General features: G+C 36.3%; 1 protein-coding gene and 1 long non-coding RNA gene across 4 annotated transcripts in view; one reads left to right on the top strand and one right to left on the bottom strand.

The window, feature by feature from the left end:
* The window catches only part of enox1 (ecto-NOX disulfide-thiol exchanger 1), a 128,193-nt gene that overhangs the window by 60,699 nt on the left and 49,149 nt on the right, over positions 1-18,345 (top strand). For 2 of the 3 annotated variants that reach the window (XM_055214888.2, XM_073854955.1), the window contains 5 exons: positions 808-937; positions 2,874-3,011; positions 13,838-14,005; positions 14,661-14,867; positions 16,496-16,729. In XM_055214888.2, the coding sequence (XP_055070863.2) occupies positions 928-937; positions 2,874-3,011; positions 13,838-14,005; positions 14,661-14,867; positions 16,496-16,729 (757 nt within the window). In that variant the 5' untranslated portion in view covers positions 808-927. The remainder of the gene's footprint in view (positions 1-807; positions 938-2,873; positions 3,012-13,837; positions 14,006-14,660; positions 14,868-16,495; positions 16,730-18,345) is intronic. The other variant, XM_055214890.2, reaches the window with a different exon arrangement.
* Positions 5,779-7,261, bottom strand: LOC129446100 (uncharacterized). The gene is made up of 2 exons (XR_012358171.1): positions 6,411-7,261; positions 5,779-6,202 (listed from the first exon to the last, which is right to left on the bottom strand). It is a non-coding gene; the product is annotated as an uncharacterized lncRNA (long non-coding RNA).

Here is an 18,345-nt window from a genome sequence, read left to right as displayed (position 1 = left end):
GGAAGTACTGTATTCCCCCTGTGTATGGGATCCATTATCCCAATCCATATTAAACAGCTTAATGGCCCCATCTTCCAGACTTTGATTTTTTTAGGGTGATATAATGGATACAGTATGCTGCTGAAGAGGTGACCTGTGACTAAACAAAAGAGAGATGGGGTCAGATCTCTATATATTGTTAAAAATACTATTTTATATCTATAAAAATGATTACACTTACTGCATTCGGTGGCTTTTTAAACATTAATTATGAATGTAACAGTGGCGGTAAAGTGGCTCAGCTCACAGTGGGTAGCAAGAAGGTACCCGGTTTAAGCCGCGGTTGGGTCAGGAGGCGTTTCTGTGTGTAGCTTGGCATTTAACAAAGGATACCCATTGTTCCAAAGGCCATCTGATAGGTCATTTCATTGACATGTGTCAGTTTAATAGACGCTGCATGGCCCAGCTGTTCTACATTTAGAGCAGATGCACTAAAATAAGCCTTAAGAAGCTACATGTCTTTAAAGGCATTTCCTCCAGTCTTGTTAGTGCAGCTGCAGAAACTCTTGGACCTGGTATAACAGTAATATCTCACACATTAGGAGCTGATAATGAGCGTTACTGTGATATTTCTCCTCTAGTGATTATCATTACTATTTATAACCTCCATCTATTTGAAGAGGCATTTGTAGCCGTGCGTTTGGCTGGACCATTGGGAATAAGACTGGCTCTCTGTGCTGCATTAAATGGTCCTAATAAAAGTGAGGCCGTGAATATTTCTCTCTCTCTCTCTGAACACTGTGTGCTTGTGTCGTTTGTGTGCCGCAGGTTTTGCTGAATGCTGTGATGAGCTCCTGAAAGCTCCGTTCTCCCTGGCCAGCTGTCTTGGAAGAACGAGGGCTCCAGTGACAGCAGTGGCACCTGGAAGACTAACACAGACGATCAGCCATGGCTAGTGGTAACTAATCTAACCCTAACCCTATGTCCAATATACACCTTTCCATGAAGAACAAGTACACCACCTTATGCTGATTGGTCTAAAAATTACATTTGGAGCTGAACTGTGCATTAATGTACGTGGAAGTTAGCTAAATAGATCTGTTGTTAGACATCATAGACGCACTTCCATAGACAACTTAATTTTAAAAACTCATTTCAGTTAAATTCTATGCTGTATTGCAACTTTTACGGCAAAGTCGAGTCCATAAAGTTTTGTGACAAGCTCAGTGTAAAATGTAATTTTAAGATGATGGTTGAAGAAAAACTTTCATAAATATAAGACAAGAATATGCAAATATTTTATTATATATAATCAATAAAGAGTGCTTTAATTAATCTAGTTAAAATTGACTGTTGTGTTATCTATTGTTTGTGTGTGCTACTTTGCATTTTATGTATTGCATTATGTTAGCAACATGCTAGCATCAAACTCGATAATCTTTATACATGGCAGTAACAACATAAACAAGTGGCTTCCGTGGTCATCACGTAACTTCCGATGAACTCCGCTAAGAATAAATAACAACAAAGTCATTTGAAAGTAGTTTATTTATATAACAAGCAAAATAAACAACACGTTGATTACATAGGAAACCAAAACATTTGTTATTTTCGATGACGTATTTGTTTAAGAGTTCAGTTTAGCAACTAGTCAGACCATTAAACAAACAGATACCGGAAGTAAAGTTCGGACCAGACGCGCAATTGCGCGACCGCGTATGCATCGGATGAAACTTTGTTTATATTGTCTATATTTACAATGTAAGGTTTTGAGTAAGGGCTAATGTATAGGCAGCAATATGGTTTCGTTTACTTTCAGTTTTAAGATGAGATGTTCAAATGCCATGAATAATGTAATATTAAACTGTACCTGTCAAAATAATTTGCCACATCCGGATTACCGTGCGTTATTACATAGTTTCGAGCAATTGTTATCTGGAAATAACAGTCCTGCAAATGTTGCGACTGGCCAATCAGAATCAAGCATTTCAGTGAGCTGTGTAATATTGTGAATAATTCACGGCTGAAGGGAGTTGTTAAGAATGTCAATGCAACCCCTTCAGCCATGACATATTCTCCATACATTATCAAGTAACTTATTGCTTTTATAAAATGGTTACCACACAATACAACGCTATCCAATCTCATGCCAATACCTACGTATTTTACGAGGTAGCTAATTTGTATGAATTTGTACGACCACTTTAATACATTTTTGAACAATTTGCTTTTGCCCCTGTTGACGTTTGGGTTGGGGCGGGTTTCGTTAATGTTTTATTTGAACGATAATCATATGTTTTTTATTCACTTCATACAAATGTATACGAATTAGCCAACTCGTAAAATGCATACAAATTCTCGTGAAATCAGGCTGGTATAAACACAACTTTCAGAAAGAAAAATCAGTAAAAATCTTCCTTCAGCTGGAAAAAATAGTCCTTGACTAACTGTGAACAGTACGATAATGTTACACATATATTCATGTTTCTAAAGGTGTTGCGCAGTGATAAACAGAATCCTTGGGTGCAGCGGTCATATCTGTGTTTTATCGTAAATAACCAACTAACCATTTTAAATATGCATATATGTTATTAAATACCAAAAATTATAAATAAAACCTTTAATTTATCTATTTAAAATGAACTATTGTGTCATCCACTATGTATTACCCGCAGTTGATATTTATATGTGATAGACTCCCAACATTCAAATTTGTTCATATCTAAGCTTTCTTTTCAGTTAGATTGCTACGTTTGACGTCCTTTTGGAGATAAGAGGTTTTGTTTTTGTTAAAACATGTGCACAGGGTCTATCATCAGTCCCCTACAATACTTAATTTTTGTTCAGGTGGACACATGGTCTGATGGAGTGTGTTATTAATGCTCTCTCCACAGCAGCAGACGGCATTGGCAGTTTGGGAACCGAACAGAGCCACATTAATGTGCAAGTGGCCGATCCCGGCGCCTGGGCCACCGCCATGAATAACCTCGGCATTGTGCCGATGAGCCTAACTGGGCAGCAGCTGGTATCAGGTAAAGCTCTTCACCTTTTCTCCATTATGTTAATCTTCGTGTTCTACCACAGTCATCTGCGTTCTTTACTTTTATGGCAGGGAAAATTAAAACAGATAATAAAGCCTATATCCCTGACAAGCCACACACCTAGCAGCCTCTCCTGCCAAATATGTGACCTTTAGAAGCAAAAGTCGACATAGGATTTTACGTTTATTCTTCTAGGATGCTGGATAGTTGTGGCTTTTAAAAGCTCAAGCTTTGTCTTGATGATGGCACCCATTTGGTTTTGGTCTAATGCTGTAAGAGCGCTTGGTCATAATCCTCGCTCCTGACTGAAGCTTTGTAGATATTTCGAGAGCTGGACGGCATTCTTTGCTGTCTCCGATTGGCCACTGATCATCTCCAGCCCATGACACTCAGTCATCCTAACAGAAGAAATGAAACAGAAATGCCATGTACATTTCTACTACAAGCGCCTGTGTGCAAGGGACTGTCTCTTATAATCAAAATTGGTTATGATTTTATCCTAAGCAAGCTGTAAACACAGTAAATGGAGTATTGGAGTGTCTGGCAGTTTGATTTCTCCATACACCGGCAGTCCACCTTTCCTGCATTGCTAGAACCCCTGTTAGTTTTTCATACAAATTAAGTCTCTCTGGGTTTGGAAACCATTGAAATGAATATCACGCCGGGTAAAGCCATGGATTGAGGCAAATTAAAGATTAAAATGCATGAGCCGATACTTCACATCATGATTATTTATGAGTCGCTGGGATGGCATAAATTTAAATTGCATATAGGGTTTTTTTGTTCTTGGGTGATTTCAGAAATCATCTAAGAATGAATATTAAACTATTATCCTCAGCTTTCTGTCTAAAGCCTCCGGTAATACGCCACATCTGTAAGAAACACTTTATTTTTAGACTTCTTCACACTGTATCTTCAGTATTTCTCTGTATTCCCTTCACACAAACGTGGAGTACACGTATTTTTATGCCTTCAGCTAATATGCCTGTACACTGTCAGATGAAATGGTCAATGAATGGTCACTAGCGGTCTTTGGGGCACCTAATATGCACCATTAGGTACAGTTATCCATACATTTCTTACCAATATGTACTCTGAGATACTAATATGACCTCTTTACTGTTGGTACAAAAAATGTGTACTTTTTGAAAGGGTACAGTACTGCACCTAGAGGAACAGACAGCTAGGGACCAGTTTTGTACCATTTTTCTGACAGTGTAGATCACAGAAGTATTGTTTCAGTGTTCGAATTGGGGGGGGGGGCCTCGGACCTCCTTTAAACATTGAGGACCCCCACTGCCACACAGCGATACTATTCATTAATTGTCCCAGTTTTGTCCAACTAATCCAAACTTAGTAATTACTTAATGTGGGGGTTCAATAGTATTTCATGCATTCTATTAACACAGTTTAAGAGTTGATTTCCTCATGCTAAACAAATGCAAAGTGTCAAAAAACAGTTGGACGTATTACAGAGTATTTCTGTGACGAATGCAACTCCGTACAGGGTTCGTACAAGTTTCGTAAAGTTTTTTTTCCGATTACGGGTCTAGCTGACGTTTCAGGGTTAAGCTATACGTATCACTTCTTGGTAACACTTTAGAATACGGATCCATTATTAATAAATAACTACACAGGAACAAATCAGTAATGCAGTATTAACAATCTAGTAACTACTGTTAACTAGCACAAAACTCTGATTAACAAACTCGTAAGTAATAGCACACAGATGAATGTGGTAGTTCACTATTAACTTATCAGTAACTACTATTTTTTTCATACTTCCCAAAGAACTACTGAGAAGTTTCATAATTCATGCAAAACTAAACGATAACTAATATAGGACAAATGACTAACACTACATTAACACATTTACTACTGTAAACTAATATGGAACTTATAGATTCCTCAACCATCCAAATGCCTATACAGTGATTTTTTTCTTACCTGTTAAAAAATATGTTTTTATGTATGGCTTTAAGCTCATATGTGAATAGTCTGTAAATGGTTAAGATTATCCCCTTTAAGATTAGCTTTCCATTAACTACTATATGAATAACGGTAACCCGCTAGTAATGACTCAAGTGTTACTACATCATTCTAAATTAATTACTATTTTTTGGGATCAGTATTCTAAAGTGAAGATCATGGTAACCCGCTAGTAATGACTCAAGTGTTACTACATCATTCTAAATTAATTACTATTTTTTGGGATCAGTATTCTAAAGTGAAGATCATGGTAACCCGCTAGTAATGACTCAAGTGTTACTACATCATTCTAAATTAATTACTATTTTTTGGGATCAGTATTCTAAAGTGAAGATCATGGTAACCCGCTAGTAATGACTCAAGTGTTACTACATCATTCTAAATTAATTACTATTTTTTGGGATCAGTATTCTAAAGTGAAGATCATGGTAACCCGCTAGTAATGACTCAAGTGTTACTACATCATTCTAAATTAATTACTATTTTTTGGGATCAGTATTCTAAAGTGAAGATCATGGTAACCCCCTAGTAATGACTCAAGTGTTACTACATCATTCTAAAGTAATTACTAGTGTGTTACCATGATCTTCACTTTAGAACACTGATTCAAATCATACATAAAACAGTGATTATAAAATTATTATCAAAAAATATATATGTGTTTGGCAGACTGTACAATGCACTACTTAATATTCCAGTAATAATCACCTTAGGGCAAATAACCAATGCCTAAGGACCACGAGGACAGTAAAGAGTCAGAGTCACAATGTACAATTTCTCAAGTGTATCAGTGTATTTTAAATATGAATCATTGAGCATAATAAAGCATTCAAATAAATGAACAAAACAAAGTGTATTCCTGCATAACAACAATAACAATAATACAGAAATAACAAAGTTAGATAAAAAAAACAATTAATTGGAGATCTGGTAATGAATAATGAAAAGCAAGATCAATGATTAATAGCAAAGTCCCAATAGTTTCAGGAAATGTCTACTTGATGTAACCCGTTGAGTTGAAATAGAGATGCTCCTCAGTATGGTGGAAATCCTCACATGTAGAGTTGAATAGGTGTGGTGTACCTCAGACGCGTTGCTTTATAAATGAAGGGATTGGAGTTCATTGCGATGATATTCTGTTGTTGCTCGTGACATCCGGGATTTTTATGTATGTCGGTGTGTGTAATGTGGTTCTAGAATAAAACAAATAAAGCGCCATTTGTAAGAGAATCGTTACTTTATAATATTGCTCTTAAAAGGTTAAACATGTGAGACACGCATCTGATGTATAAATATATAAAACATCCCATGTTATCCAATCTGTATAAATACTTACAACAATATACCCGACAATACTTCAGATAATAAGATAAGACCGAATAATAAGCAAGAGTGACTTACAATCTTTATTGAGGCACATCATTGAGACTCGTCATATATCCGCGAACTCCGATGCAATCATACACCACCTGTAGTCAATCCAACGCGAAAACTTCTCTTCGCGTATCACTCTGTTATTTATTCACCGGTCATGCTATCAAACTGTGATATTACAAACTTTAGAAAGACAGCACATGTACCTTCCTCCATTGCCACAGCGGATCTCGCGTTATTTCTCTCCGAACACGCGAGTCTCGATACTTCCGCATAACCCCGCCTACTATGCGCAACCAATACCGAAGCGACAATGGATTAAAAATAGGAATCACACGAAAACAGGAATTCGTTATAGGATCACGAAAAAACGCGGAAATTCGTGATAATATCACGAAAAAAGAATAAAAAAATATGTGACTATATCACGAAACTTTGTGAGACTGGGTAGTCTTTTGCACACACTGTATGTATGTATGGCATTTAGATGGTTGACAAATCTATAAGTTCCAGTAGTCTTTAAATGAGAACAAGTCTGCTATTACCTATTGATAATGTAAACAGTCTTATGTATTTGTTTACAGTATTAAACGTGTTAACGTAGTGTTAGTCATTGGTCCTCCATTAGTTGTCGTTTAGTTTGCATGAATTATAAAACTTCTCAGTAGTTCTTTGGGAAGTATGAAAAAATTGTAGTTATTGATTAGTTAATAGTGAACTACCACATTCATCTGTGTGCTATTACTTACCAGTTTGTTAATCAGAGTTTCTTGTTAGTTAACAGTAGTTACTAGATTGTTAATACTGCATTACTGATTTGTTCCTGTGTAGTTATTCATTAACAATGGATCCGTATTCTAAAGTGTTACCCACTTCTTTTATGGGCACTTCCCCCGGAAAACCACGCCCACACGTCAATCAGCGGGAGAGCGAGAACCGAGAGTGCTAAGTTACAGGCATCACTTCACGCAACAGCTTTTGTTATATATCAAGACTCAACAATGGCACAAAAGAAGAAGTGTGTTTTCAATCCTTCTAGAAAGTTTTTTGTGATTGTTGCATGCAAAAATCCTTGATCTTGCGGCATGTTTTCTTAAAAAATGCGATGGAATATGAAGGATATTTATGCAATTTTATGCAATGAAATTGCAGGAACTTGTCAAAATTGCGGGAACTTGCTAAAATTGCGTGAACTTGCAAAAACTGCGTGAACTTGCAAAAACTGATTGCAGCTTTTTATTGATGTTCACGTCGCGTAATTACATCACTTCCTAACATTCCCATGACATTTTTCAACTTTCTGCTAAGATATAGACAGTTTCATCGGACGCACGTGATACACGTCTGGATCCGAACTTTACTTCCAGTTTTGTTTTTTTAATGGTCTGACTAGTTGCTAAACTGATCGATTGAACAAATGCCTCGTCGAAAATAACAAATGTTTTGGTTTCCTAGGTAATCTATGTGTTTTTTTTTTTGCTTGTTATATAAATAAACTACGTTTAAAGCACTATGTTGTTATTTATTTTTAGCAGAGTTCACCGGAAGTTACGTGCGGACCGCGACAGTTGCTTGTTTATGTTGTTACTGCTGAAACCGTCTATATGTGACTTTTTGCTACGAAAATGTGGGGATTATGAAATCATGCAAGCCCTGCAAATTTTGCGAGCAGAAATCTGCAATTTATGTGGCGAAAGTGCAGTGTATTTAAAATATGCGCCCCCTGCATAAATATGCAGAGTGGCTCATGCATTGAATCATGCGATCGCATAATCGCGTTTTTCAGGAGGGACTAGTTTTTGGATGTAAGAAGAAGAAAGCCAGCATTATGGAAACAATGGATATAGTTTGTTTATCCGGGGTAGCAGCGGAGTTTCGCGTGTGTGTATGTTTAACTCTTGGATTTTATTGAAAAGTCTCAACCGGGTCATAAGTTGCATGCAGTAGGACTTCTATGTTATGTTGGAAATAGGCGCGCAAGTGCATATTATATAAATGGCACGAATATGTAGTGAATCATAAGTTAAACAGTCAGTGTTGTATAAAGTGTTGACTCGTGACTCGCTCCTCCCGCAGTTCGTAACTCCTTCTTATTAATTTTTTCGTACATTTTCGGTAAAGCTAATCTGTCTTTTATTAATCTGATAAAAATGAAGGATGTAATTCTACTCTATAGGTACTCATAAAGTGTTGACGCTTTAACTGTAATTACTTTTAATGTAATAAATGTTAATGATTTAAAACTTTAGATGAGACATTTACTGTTTAGCGTTACTACAAGATGCACATGTTAATCCAAAAGAATTTACGTGCATTACAAGGTAAAGTATACGTTTTTATCAGAAAGTGTGTTTCTTAGGTTTCTTAGGTTCAAACCCATGACCTTTTGTGCTGTAAACACAATCCTTTACCACTGAGCTATACAGGAGCACGTAGAATGGCTCTCAAAGTGTTTGGCTCACTGAATGTGTATGTGGCGGTGGGGTTGTTGATACCTAAAATACAGTTTTGTCACACTGGCACAAAACACAATCCCTAAGAAAGAAGACTCTGGAAAGCATATCGCTGTTAAAAGACCTTCAGCTTCAAAGGAATGTGTGTAAAAATCTCTGTTTTTTGTCAAATATTACAGATTATGTTGAAATGAGGTTGTATTTAAATTTCCCCCAGCATGTTTCCAGGCACAATTCGACATCACACATAATGACACACACACACACAAACACACGCATGCACACAATCTCTATTTTGTCTAATATCTGCTCATAAATTTGCTGCTCAGAGAGCAGATGCTCACTTGCATGATTTCTCGTTTCATTCCCACTATTTCAGCACATTTTCTATTGATTCGAAATGTTTGTTTGCACCAGCTCATTAGAAGACACGCTCCGCGAGAACATTTTTCAGGCGCCTTTTATCCCGCTGGATTGGTGAGGCACAACAATGAATCCGACTCTAAATATAGGCGATTTTCTCGCAGTTACGAGTTGCCTTTGTTAGGGTTGTATTGTGTGAGTTTTAGACTGAGCATGCTGGGAGATTTAGGCTAAGAATTGGTGTAAGCTCTGAATATGTGAATGCGGAGATTTACACAAGATTCACCAAGGCTGCTTTTAGCGAATAACAGGAAAGAGAATAAAAAACAATTTACGCTCCACCAGAAAAAGTCAAGTACATTTACAACAACCTATTTACTATACTACCGCTCTTTTCAGACAATGAAGCATCTTACTGAGTGCTGTTTACAGAAACATCAGCACTAAGAAAAACATGGGAATTTTTCAGATTAAGGGACAAATTGGGTTGCTGCAATTTTGAAAATTAAAATTCCAAATTTGAATAATTGGTATACATCAAATGATCAGTCCTTAAGTCAGGAGTGACGTTATGAGCTTGGATGAGACTATAAGATAAGGGAATTTTTTTGCCATTTTCTTAACTATGTCAAGTAAATGTGTCATTACCATCACATCATCGAATATATGTAAAAAAAATAAAACTTAAATGATAAATCAGTGCTTTTAAAACGTTTTGTGGTTTCAAATGTAATCTAATTTATCTTGAACTTAATGAGATTTTTACTTGCAAGGTGAATTAGTCATTTACGTATCTAAATTTCTGATTCATCAATCTACCCTGGCTTGGATTCTAAGCTTATTATAATTGAATGCCATATATCAAAACTTTTTAATACATTGGCAGAAATGTATAATTTTGGGATGCTTTTGTTATTTATACATTATTGTGCTGGTAATGACTGTGCTGTTAATGACATTTAAAAAAAGCCCTCTTAGCTAAGATGATGACTAAGCAAGTGTGGCTAGCTTTCTGCATGTAATGTACACCATTTGAAAAAAAATAATCAAGTAAAGAAATTAGTATGTTATATCGGCACGCTGTTTTCATCAAAGATCCAAATAAATGCATACCATGGATTGTATTTTATGCAGATAGTGCCAAAATATATCATTTTAAGATATAAATGTGCATTAGCAGTGAGTAAACACAACAACCTTACAGTGAAAAAAATCCACCCACTCCTACTTTTTTAATCCCCTTTAAACCAGAGCACTCTCATTAGACATGCTGCTTTGATACTCTTGTTAATGTGATGTCACACTCACAAAGCCCCGCCCACAGCCTCTGACTGACTGGTGAACTTTTCCCAAAAGCTTTTCTAATGTGTTTGTAAGCACGCTGTAGCACTAATGCGGCTGAAGATACTATTTTCCCAGACTGTATTCACAAGATTCATCAGATCTATTTTTTTACCGAAAGCAGTAGCTCATTTGCATTTACATGTGTTTTGCTCCCACCCAAATAGGAGCTTTTTCAACATGATCTGTGGGGTATTAGGCATAATATTGACCCTTTAAATATCACTTAATCAAAATAATGCAAGGATTACAAATGCAAAGATCTAACATAAATACAAATTATTCAGACTTAGTTAATAGAATCTAGAAGCAGTAAAACTTAAATGTATGTTTATAGTGTGACTCAGAGCTGTGCTGCTGTTATTCACTATCGTTTTAAATAATTATGCATCACATATTACAGTAGTGTTGATCAAAATCTGTCAAACCCAAAGAATAATTTCCTTACAAATGATATATTCGGACTGCAGGCCCTGAGGGTAAAGGACTTGCTGCTTTGCATTTGGTAATAGGGTCTGTGATGGGCTCTGATTAATGCCCTCTCACCTCTGTAAAGATGAGCACACCCTACAGAAACTACATTTCGAAGCTACACGTTTTGTGGTGAACCCATGCAGGTTTGATTAGAAAAAGATAATAGTGAAAAAATAGTCTCTGGAAAAGTAACAAGGGCTGTGAGACAGATGATTAAGTCTTTTTTCCTTTGAGAGGAAAAAAGCAAAATTAGGAAATGTTAAATAATGGCATGTATCTAATTTACATGTTTACTTTTTGATGAGTAATGCATGAATTCCCCAGTGCTCTGGTTTCAAATGAAGGCAGCCACAGAGATTATTTGACCTATTTTTTTCTCATTACCTAGCAAGATATGTCTTTTCTAGTATATGTAGTGTTCATTATTGTATTGTCAAACTGCAAAACTAAGCAGAATCACCCTGATTAAAGTTTATATACAGTATTACCAGCTACAGCCGACTTTTATCAAAGATGTCTAACCAAATGCATACTTTAAGTGATTGGTGGCATCTTAAGGCCTTATAAGAGTTTTGTTTTAGGGGTAATTAATTGAGAAATCAAATTTGACATATAGGTCATTGTACAATAAAATAAATTCCCTATAGGTTTCAAAACTCAAAATGTCCTTGTTCACCCAGAAGCAGCTTTTATTGAAACCATGCTGCCAAAATGGTTCATGTCAGATTTTGTCTCACTATGACATCATAGTGCGACAAAAGCTTGCATCTGCAGCCTACTTCTACATCATTATCTCTTTAGCCCCACCCACCAATTAACGCATGTATCTCCCAGTAACAGTGGATGTTACATGCCTATAAAGTCTTTCACAATTGAATAGAAAATAGCTTATTTCCAAATTAGCTAACTGCTGTTAGGACACTGGATTTGGTAAAGTTGTAAGCTGCACTACACGCTAACTAGCAAGTTACATTGACTCTATTATACCTTTACAAATGTATAACTTTCAAATGATTTACATTTATGCATTTGGCGACTTGCAGTGCATTACAAGGTATGCATTTGAGTATTTATTGATTTTTTATAGAGCCCTCCTCCATAATGTATAACATTCAGTTCAATTCAATTTTATTTATATAGCGCTTTTCACAATACTCAATTGTTTCAAAGCAGCTTTACATTAATAGAAGCAGTAAAAGCACAGAAAAACGACAGAAAGCATAACATAATACACAATAGCATAAGCAGTCAAATTTGCTGCGGCTATGACGCAACATTATGAGCGAGCATATTACTAATGTAACGTCTAGAAGAAGAAGCTAAGTTAAGCCAAAGCAGGCTACCTGTGTCAAGCACAAAACACACAATAAAATGTATCAATACATTATGCATAAGCAGTGCATTACAAGTAACGTGCATTACGTAATAATATTACTTTTCTGAAGTAACGAGTAAAGTAACGCATTACTTTATAAATGTACATTTTAATATTTGAGTTACTTTTTTAAAAAAGTAATGCAAGTTACTTTTCAGTTTAATTAATTCAATGTTAAAAAACAATGTACTGCATTAAACTGAATGAATAAACGTAGATTTACGCACTCTATGTGTGAGCGCCTGAGCGGGAACACATTTAGTCAGATACTGAGATGGCCGGCCAGACATTTTTGCAATCATAAAAAACACCTGCAAGGCCTGAAAGAGATCAAGCCTCACCCAAGTAAGAAAAAGTAATGCAAAAGTAACTTCAAAGTAACGTAAGTATTACTTTCCATGAAAAGTAACGCAATTAGTTACTTTTTTGGGGAGTAACTTAATATTGTAATGCATTACTTTTAAAAGTAACTTTCCACAACACTGTGCATAAGTTACTAGGGGTGGGACGAGACACTTAATCCACGAGACGAGATTTTTACATTTTTTAAAAATCCTCAATAATAAAATAAATGAAAGGGAAACTGAAATCACATTATTTTGAAATGTTTTAACTAATCTAGGACTGTCCCTAACAATTATTTTGCAAGTAATTTGATATTTTTTGATAATAAAAATACACCCAAGTGAGCATGACAGTGATTGAGTGATTTGAACTTGTGAATCAGATCAATCTGTTCATTACATAACTAAAAACAACAATTCATTCCAAAAACATTTCTCATCTCCCAATTTTCTTTTTGTGTTCTGGAAAAAAATCTGCAAATGACTGGAGTAAATAACTTTTGAACAGATGTGTGCTTTCTGGAAATTAAACGCTGTAGCATTGGTCAGAAATCTTTTAAATTGTGCTGATATTTATTTTATTATTTTCACACTGAAAGAAATGTAGTAGCAGGGACACTGCACATTTTCTAGGTCTTATACATTGACAAAGTAGCTGCAGATAGCCATTTGGTTTATTAAACGCAGGGCTGTTTCTATTTTAAACACGAAAAGCTTTATGATGTTGACAGCACAAGCTGTCACCACCCAGGATCTAGAGCATTAGACTATTTGAATTCTTAACTTAAGAAGGGAAGATTAACAACCCTAAGTACTGTGGACATGCTCAATCTTTATCATATAGCAGCACCGTCATCAAATACGCCTCTATATTTAAACTGCATGCAACTGCAACTTAAAAATACCTCTTGTTGTTTATGTTGAACGCAGTTTTTATCTTCATAAACCCAATCCTAGATTATGAGTGACTTCCTCTAGTATGATCAAAGTTCAGTGACCATATCTATCACCTGTTTGTTTTTGTGGTTCTGCTCAGATGGTTCCAGTAGTAAATCAATATCTGCATTTATAACCTTCCACTTCTCCTCTTCCATATCTCTTCAGACTCCATCTGCATACAAGGTTTTGACCCCAACTTAGGGATCATCACCCCAATTAACCCCTTGATGGCTGGGATCAGTCTGGTACCTCCTCATCCTGTGCCAACAGAACTTCCTGTCATGAAAGAAATAATCCACTGCAAGAGCTGCACGCTGTTCCCACAGAATCCCAGTAAGAACCACAGCACACTTATTAGAAATGCATGCTAACCCTTATTTACTTCTTGTAATGTAAATGGTAAATACTGTACAATATGTGCCGTTTGTACGAATTGAGGCTGAAGGAAAATGCAACATACTGTATAGCCTATATATTTAAGTACAGTAAATCTAAAATATATCTTAAAGCGGACATATCATGAAAATCTGACTCTTTCCATGTTTAAGTGCTATAATTTTAATTCATTAGAAATGAATGCAAGGGAGCGCACTGGACACCCATCCAAGATGGCGGCCGCACGATACGTCAGCTCCAATAGGCAACTCAGTCTGCGAGGTGTCTATGTATATAATGTCTATTGTAGAGGTGCTAATTTATTAAACGCGTCTGTGGGTCGTATTTGGGGCAATGGACAAACAACCTAGAGTATAGTTTGGAGGAGATAGGTTGACATTTTTATTTCATTTGACTTATTTTGCATTTCATTTTCAATTTAATTCCACCGTCCCAGATTTCCAATGTAGTCTCACAGTATCTGACCCCCATACATTTGTGCTTTTAATACAAACAGCCCTGTAAAAAAACTGATTGAATAAAAATGCACTTGATGTTGAGTCATACAATCTGAGGACAATAACAAGTCTCGGACTCTATGTAAATCTTGCAGATCTTCCTCCCCCCTCCACCAGAGAAAGACCTCCAGGCTGCAAGACCGTCTTTGTTGGTGGGCTTCCAGAAAATGCAACTGAGGAGATCATTAAAGAAGTGTTTGACCAGTGCGGTGAGATTATTGCCATCCGCAAAAGCAAGAAAAACTTCTGCCACATTCGCTTTTGTGAGGAGTTCATGGTGGATAAGGCCCTCTATCTATCGGGTGTGTCTTTGTTTATATACATGTTGCCTACCAGCGGTTCTTACTTTCACCTCTTTACTTGATAGAAATCCAAAAAAGTGTAATTAAGATAAAACAAACAGCTTGGATCAGTATTTATTTGAACTGCTGTTTAGGCTGGTTTATGCTAGTTTGGTGCAGGTATAATCGGTGGACCAACAAAGATTTTGACTGGTAAAGTTGCTAATTGCTGGTTAAACTATACACTCTAAAAACGGTGCTAAATAGCACTAAAAGTGGTTTACTGGCTCGTAACGTAATCATAGGGGAACCATTTCTTCAAGTGCTATATACCACTAAAAACGGTTCCTTTATGATTAGGAGCTTTTAGTGCTATTTAGCACCAATTTTTTAGAGTGTAAAAATGTCTGGGTTATTTTTGACCCATAATGGGTAAATATTGAAAAAAACACATGCTGGGTTAAAATGACCCAATGTTGGGTTGTTGTTTTGCAACAATGGGGTATAATAACCCAACAGTTGGGTTAAAACAATTGTTGTCTGTCCAAACTGTACTCATTATGGGTAAAAAATAACCAAGGCATTTTTAGAGTGTACTAGTCAGCATTTAAAGTGGATTCATTTAAAGTGGATACAAAACCTTTCATAAAAGTTGTATAAAACCAATACCTAATACCTGTTCTTGTTTTGATCAACTTTAAATGTTGACTAGTGTAGTTTAAAAGACTGGTGGGCATGCCAGCAGAAATAATTGGCCATTACATTGGGAGCTGTACGGTAAGTGAGTTTTAGTACACTTGACTTAATAAAGTCAGTGTTTTTGTTGTGTGGAGAGGTGTCAATAATGCAGCAAGGATAACATCATCACAATTCATTTTCAATGTGAGTGGCAGAAAAGAACAATGAAATGAAATGCGAGCAGGTGCAGCACACATCTACATGTAAGAGCTAAACACTGAGGGTCATGATCTGTGCACATCAAAAGTGAAGCGAAAATTCTCATTGCGTAACTCGTTCTAGATTGCTCGCGGGAGTTTTTCGTGGCACTTGTGTGAATATACCAGCCTCATCTCACAAGAACTCGTACATATTTTACGTGTTGACTAATTCGTATGCATTTGTACGTATGTAATTGTGCAAAAAACATAAAAATAAATAATGAAACCCGACCCCTAACCTAACGTCACAGTTGTCAAGGCAAATCGTACAAAATGTACGGATGTGGTTGTAAGAATTAATACAAATTAGCCACTTTGTAAAATACGTACAAATTGCCATGAGATAGCATTGGAATAAACTCATTGCGGGATGCCGATGACAAGTGTCTTCACCCATAAAAATGCTTTTCGCTGAGCGTCATGCAAATTTCCAGCTCCAGTTGAAATTTTTGCCTGATGCGAATTCGCATCTACACTGTATTCGTGTCTTTGCATCTACTTGCGCAAGAAAAAAATCGTTTTTGGTGTGCACACACCATTAGAAATCAGTAACCCATTGTTATATCAGGTGAATTTTAATATAATTCTGGTGTATGCAGTTGTTAACGTTTTACCAACAATGGTACTTTTATGGCATCATGTGAAGAACTTTACATAGTAAAGTTTAGTAAACGCTAGCTGCGGTTTAGTGAGTGATGTTTGTTGTTTTAGGCTACCGGATGCGCATTGGCTCCAGCACCGACAAAAAGGATTCGGGCCGCATACATGTAGATTTCGCTCAGGCGAGAGATGATTTGTACGAGTGGGAGTGCAAGCAAAGATTACTGGCACGTGAAGAACGGCATCGGCGGAAAATCCACGAGGAGCGGCTGAGACCTCCTTCACCTCCTCCCATAATGCACTACTCGGAGCACGAGGCAGCTCTTTTGGCTGAGAAATTGAAAGGTAAGCTTTCCCACAGACTCTAGTGCAATGATCTCATCTAGCCTTTAAAGCACAGATTTGTCATCGTCGGTAATGTAGCGCCGAGAGAAATTTGGATTCTTTGGGAAAGCTTCAAGGCTTTTCTTCTCATAATAAAGGCACAGTGTGGTAAAATGACCTACAGTGCCAGGTCTGCTTCTCCTCAGACGTTTCACAGCCATTCTTGACTTCCCTCTGATGATGTGACGGATATTAATGAGCAGCTACATAGTTTTAAGGGTCATATGAGCCCTCATATCATCCTAGTCTGCATGTGCCCCGGCTGCTGCTTTTATTTTTATTTTTGTGGTACTGCTGTGCTTATATGATCAGTTAGTTCCATTCATCAGCTTCAATGAGACCAGTAAGTGTCAATGATGTGAACGCTCAGTGCCAGACGCCTTAAAAGAGATTCCAAGGTTGACTAAATAGATTTCATTTGCTTTCGGGATGCTTAAATGTGCTTAAAATGTATTGGTTCCTAGGCTGGAAGTTGAATACTTTTCGTTTGCTTAGAACTGCTTTTCCATAGCTCATAATACTTAATTCATTTAAGCATCTTCTTTGTCTCAGAAATTAGGCAATTGTTGACATACTGTAGAGCAAAGAGTTACACATTTAGTGTGGAGGGCCCACAGTAGTGGCCAAAAAGTGATGTCCAGAGAGGAAAATCTGTGCAATATTTGCTTTTAATGCCCCCTTGAGTTAGATTAAACCTCATAATATGATGTGTTCGGTACAAAATGGAGAAAACACTCAACTTTATTGGACAAATAATTTGGCAAAGGGCAATGCAGGGTGCATCTTTAATAAAACATTTGAATGAAGAGTGAAGGTGTCATTTGTTTTAAGTTGGACATTATCTTTGGACACTATAGCTTATATAATTTTGTCTTGGAAGAATTTATTCATAATAAAATGCCTAAAAATAAATACAGACCTTGTTGTCAATGTGAGACACAATCTGAGCACAATGTAAGAAGTCGTAATTTTTTCTCTTATGAGAAGGTTTGGTTTCAATTAGCATTTTATTAATTTGCAATGCTGATTATTAAAATAAGTGTGACCCTGGACCACAAAACCAGTCATAAGGTCAGTTTGAAATTAATATTTTATGTGAAAGTTGATAAAATAAGCTGACCATTGGTGTATGGTTGTAAGGATAGGACAATATTTGGCCGAGACACAACTATTTGGAATCTGAGGGTACAAAAAAATCGAAATATTGAGAAAATCATCTTTAAAGGTGTCTAATTGAAGTTATTATGGTTGCACTTTATTTTACAGTACGTGTACTTACCTTGTACATAATGGTAAATAAGTTGTACTTACTGACAAATGTGTGGTACTTACTTTTAGGTATCTACATGGTAATTAATTGGTATCATTACTGTACTTACTAGTAGTACATACTTGGTAATTATTATGTAACTCTAGGTAAGTACTGGGTAATAACATATACATACTTATAATGTAAGTATACTGTAACTAACGAGAAACATTACTGTACTTACAAATAAATGTACAATATAAGTATTTAGTATTTACAGGCAAGTTAGGGTAAATGACAGGTATTTATAGTGTACATATATGATAAT

The sequence above is a fragment of the Misgurnus anguillicaudatus genome, chromosome 17 (assembly GCF_027580225.2).
Source record: "Misgurnus anguillicaudatus chromosome 17, ASM2758022v2, whole genome shotgun sequence".
NCBI lineage: Eukaryota > Metazoa > Chordata > Actinopteri > Cypriniformes > Cobitidae > Misgurnus > Misgurnus anguillicaudatus.
This window is presented reverse-complemented; position numbering and strand designations above follow the sequence as displayed.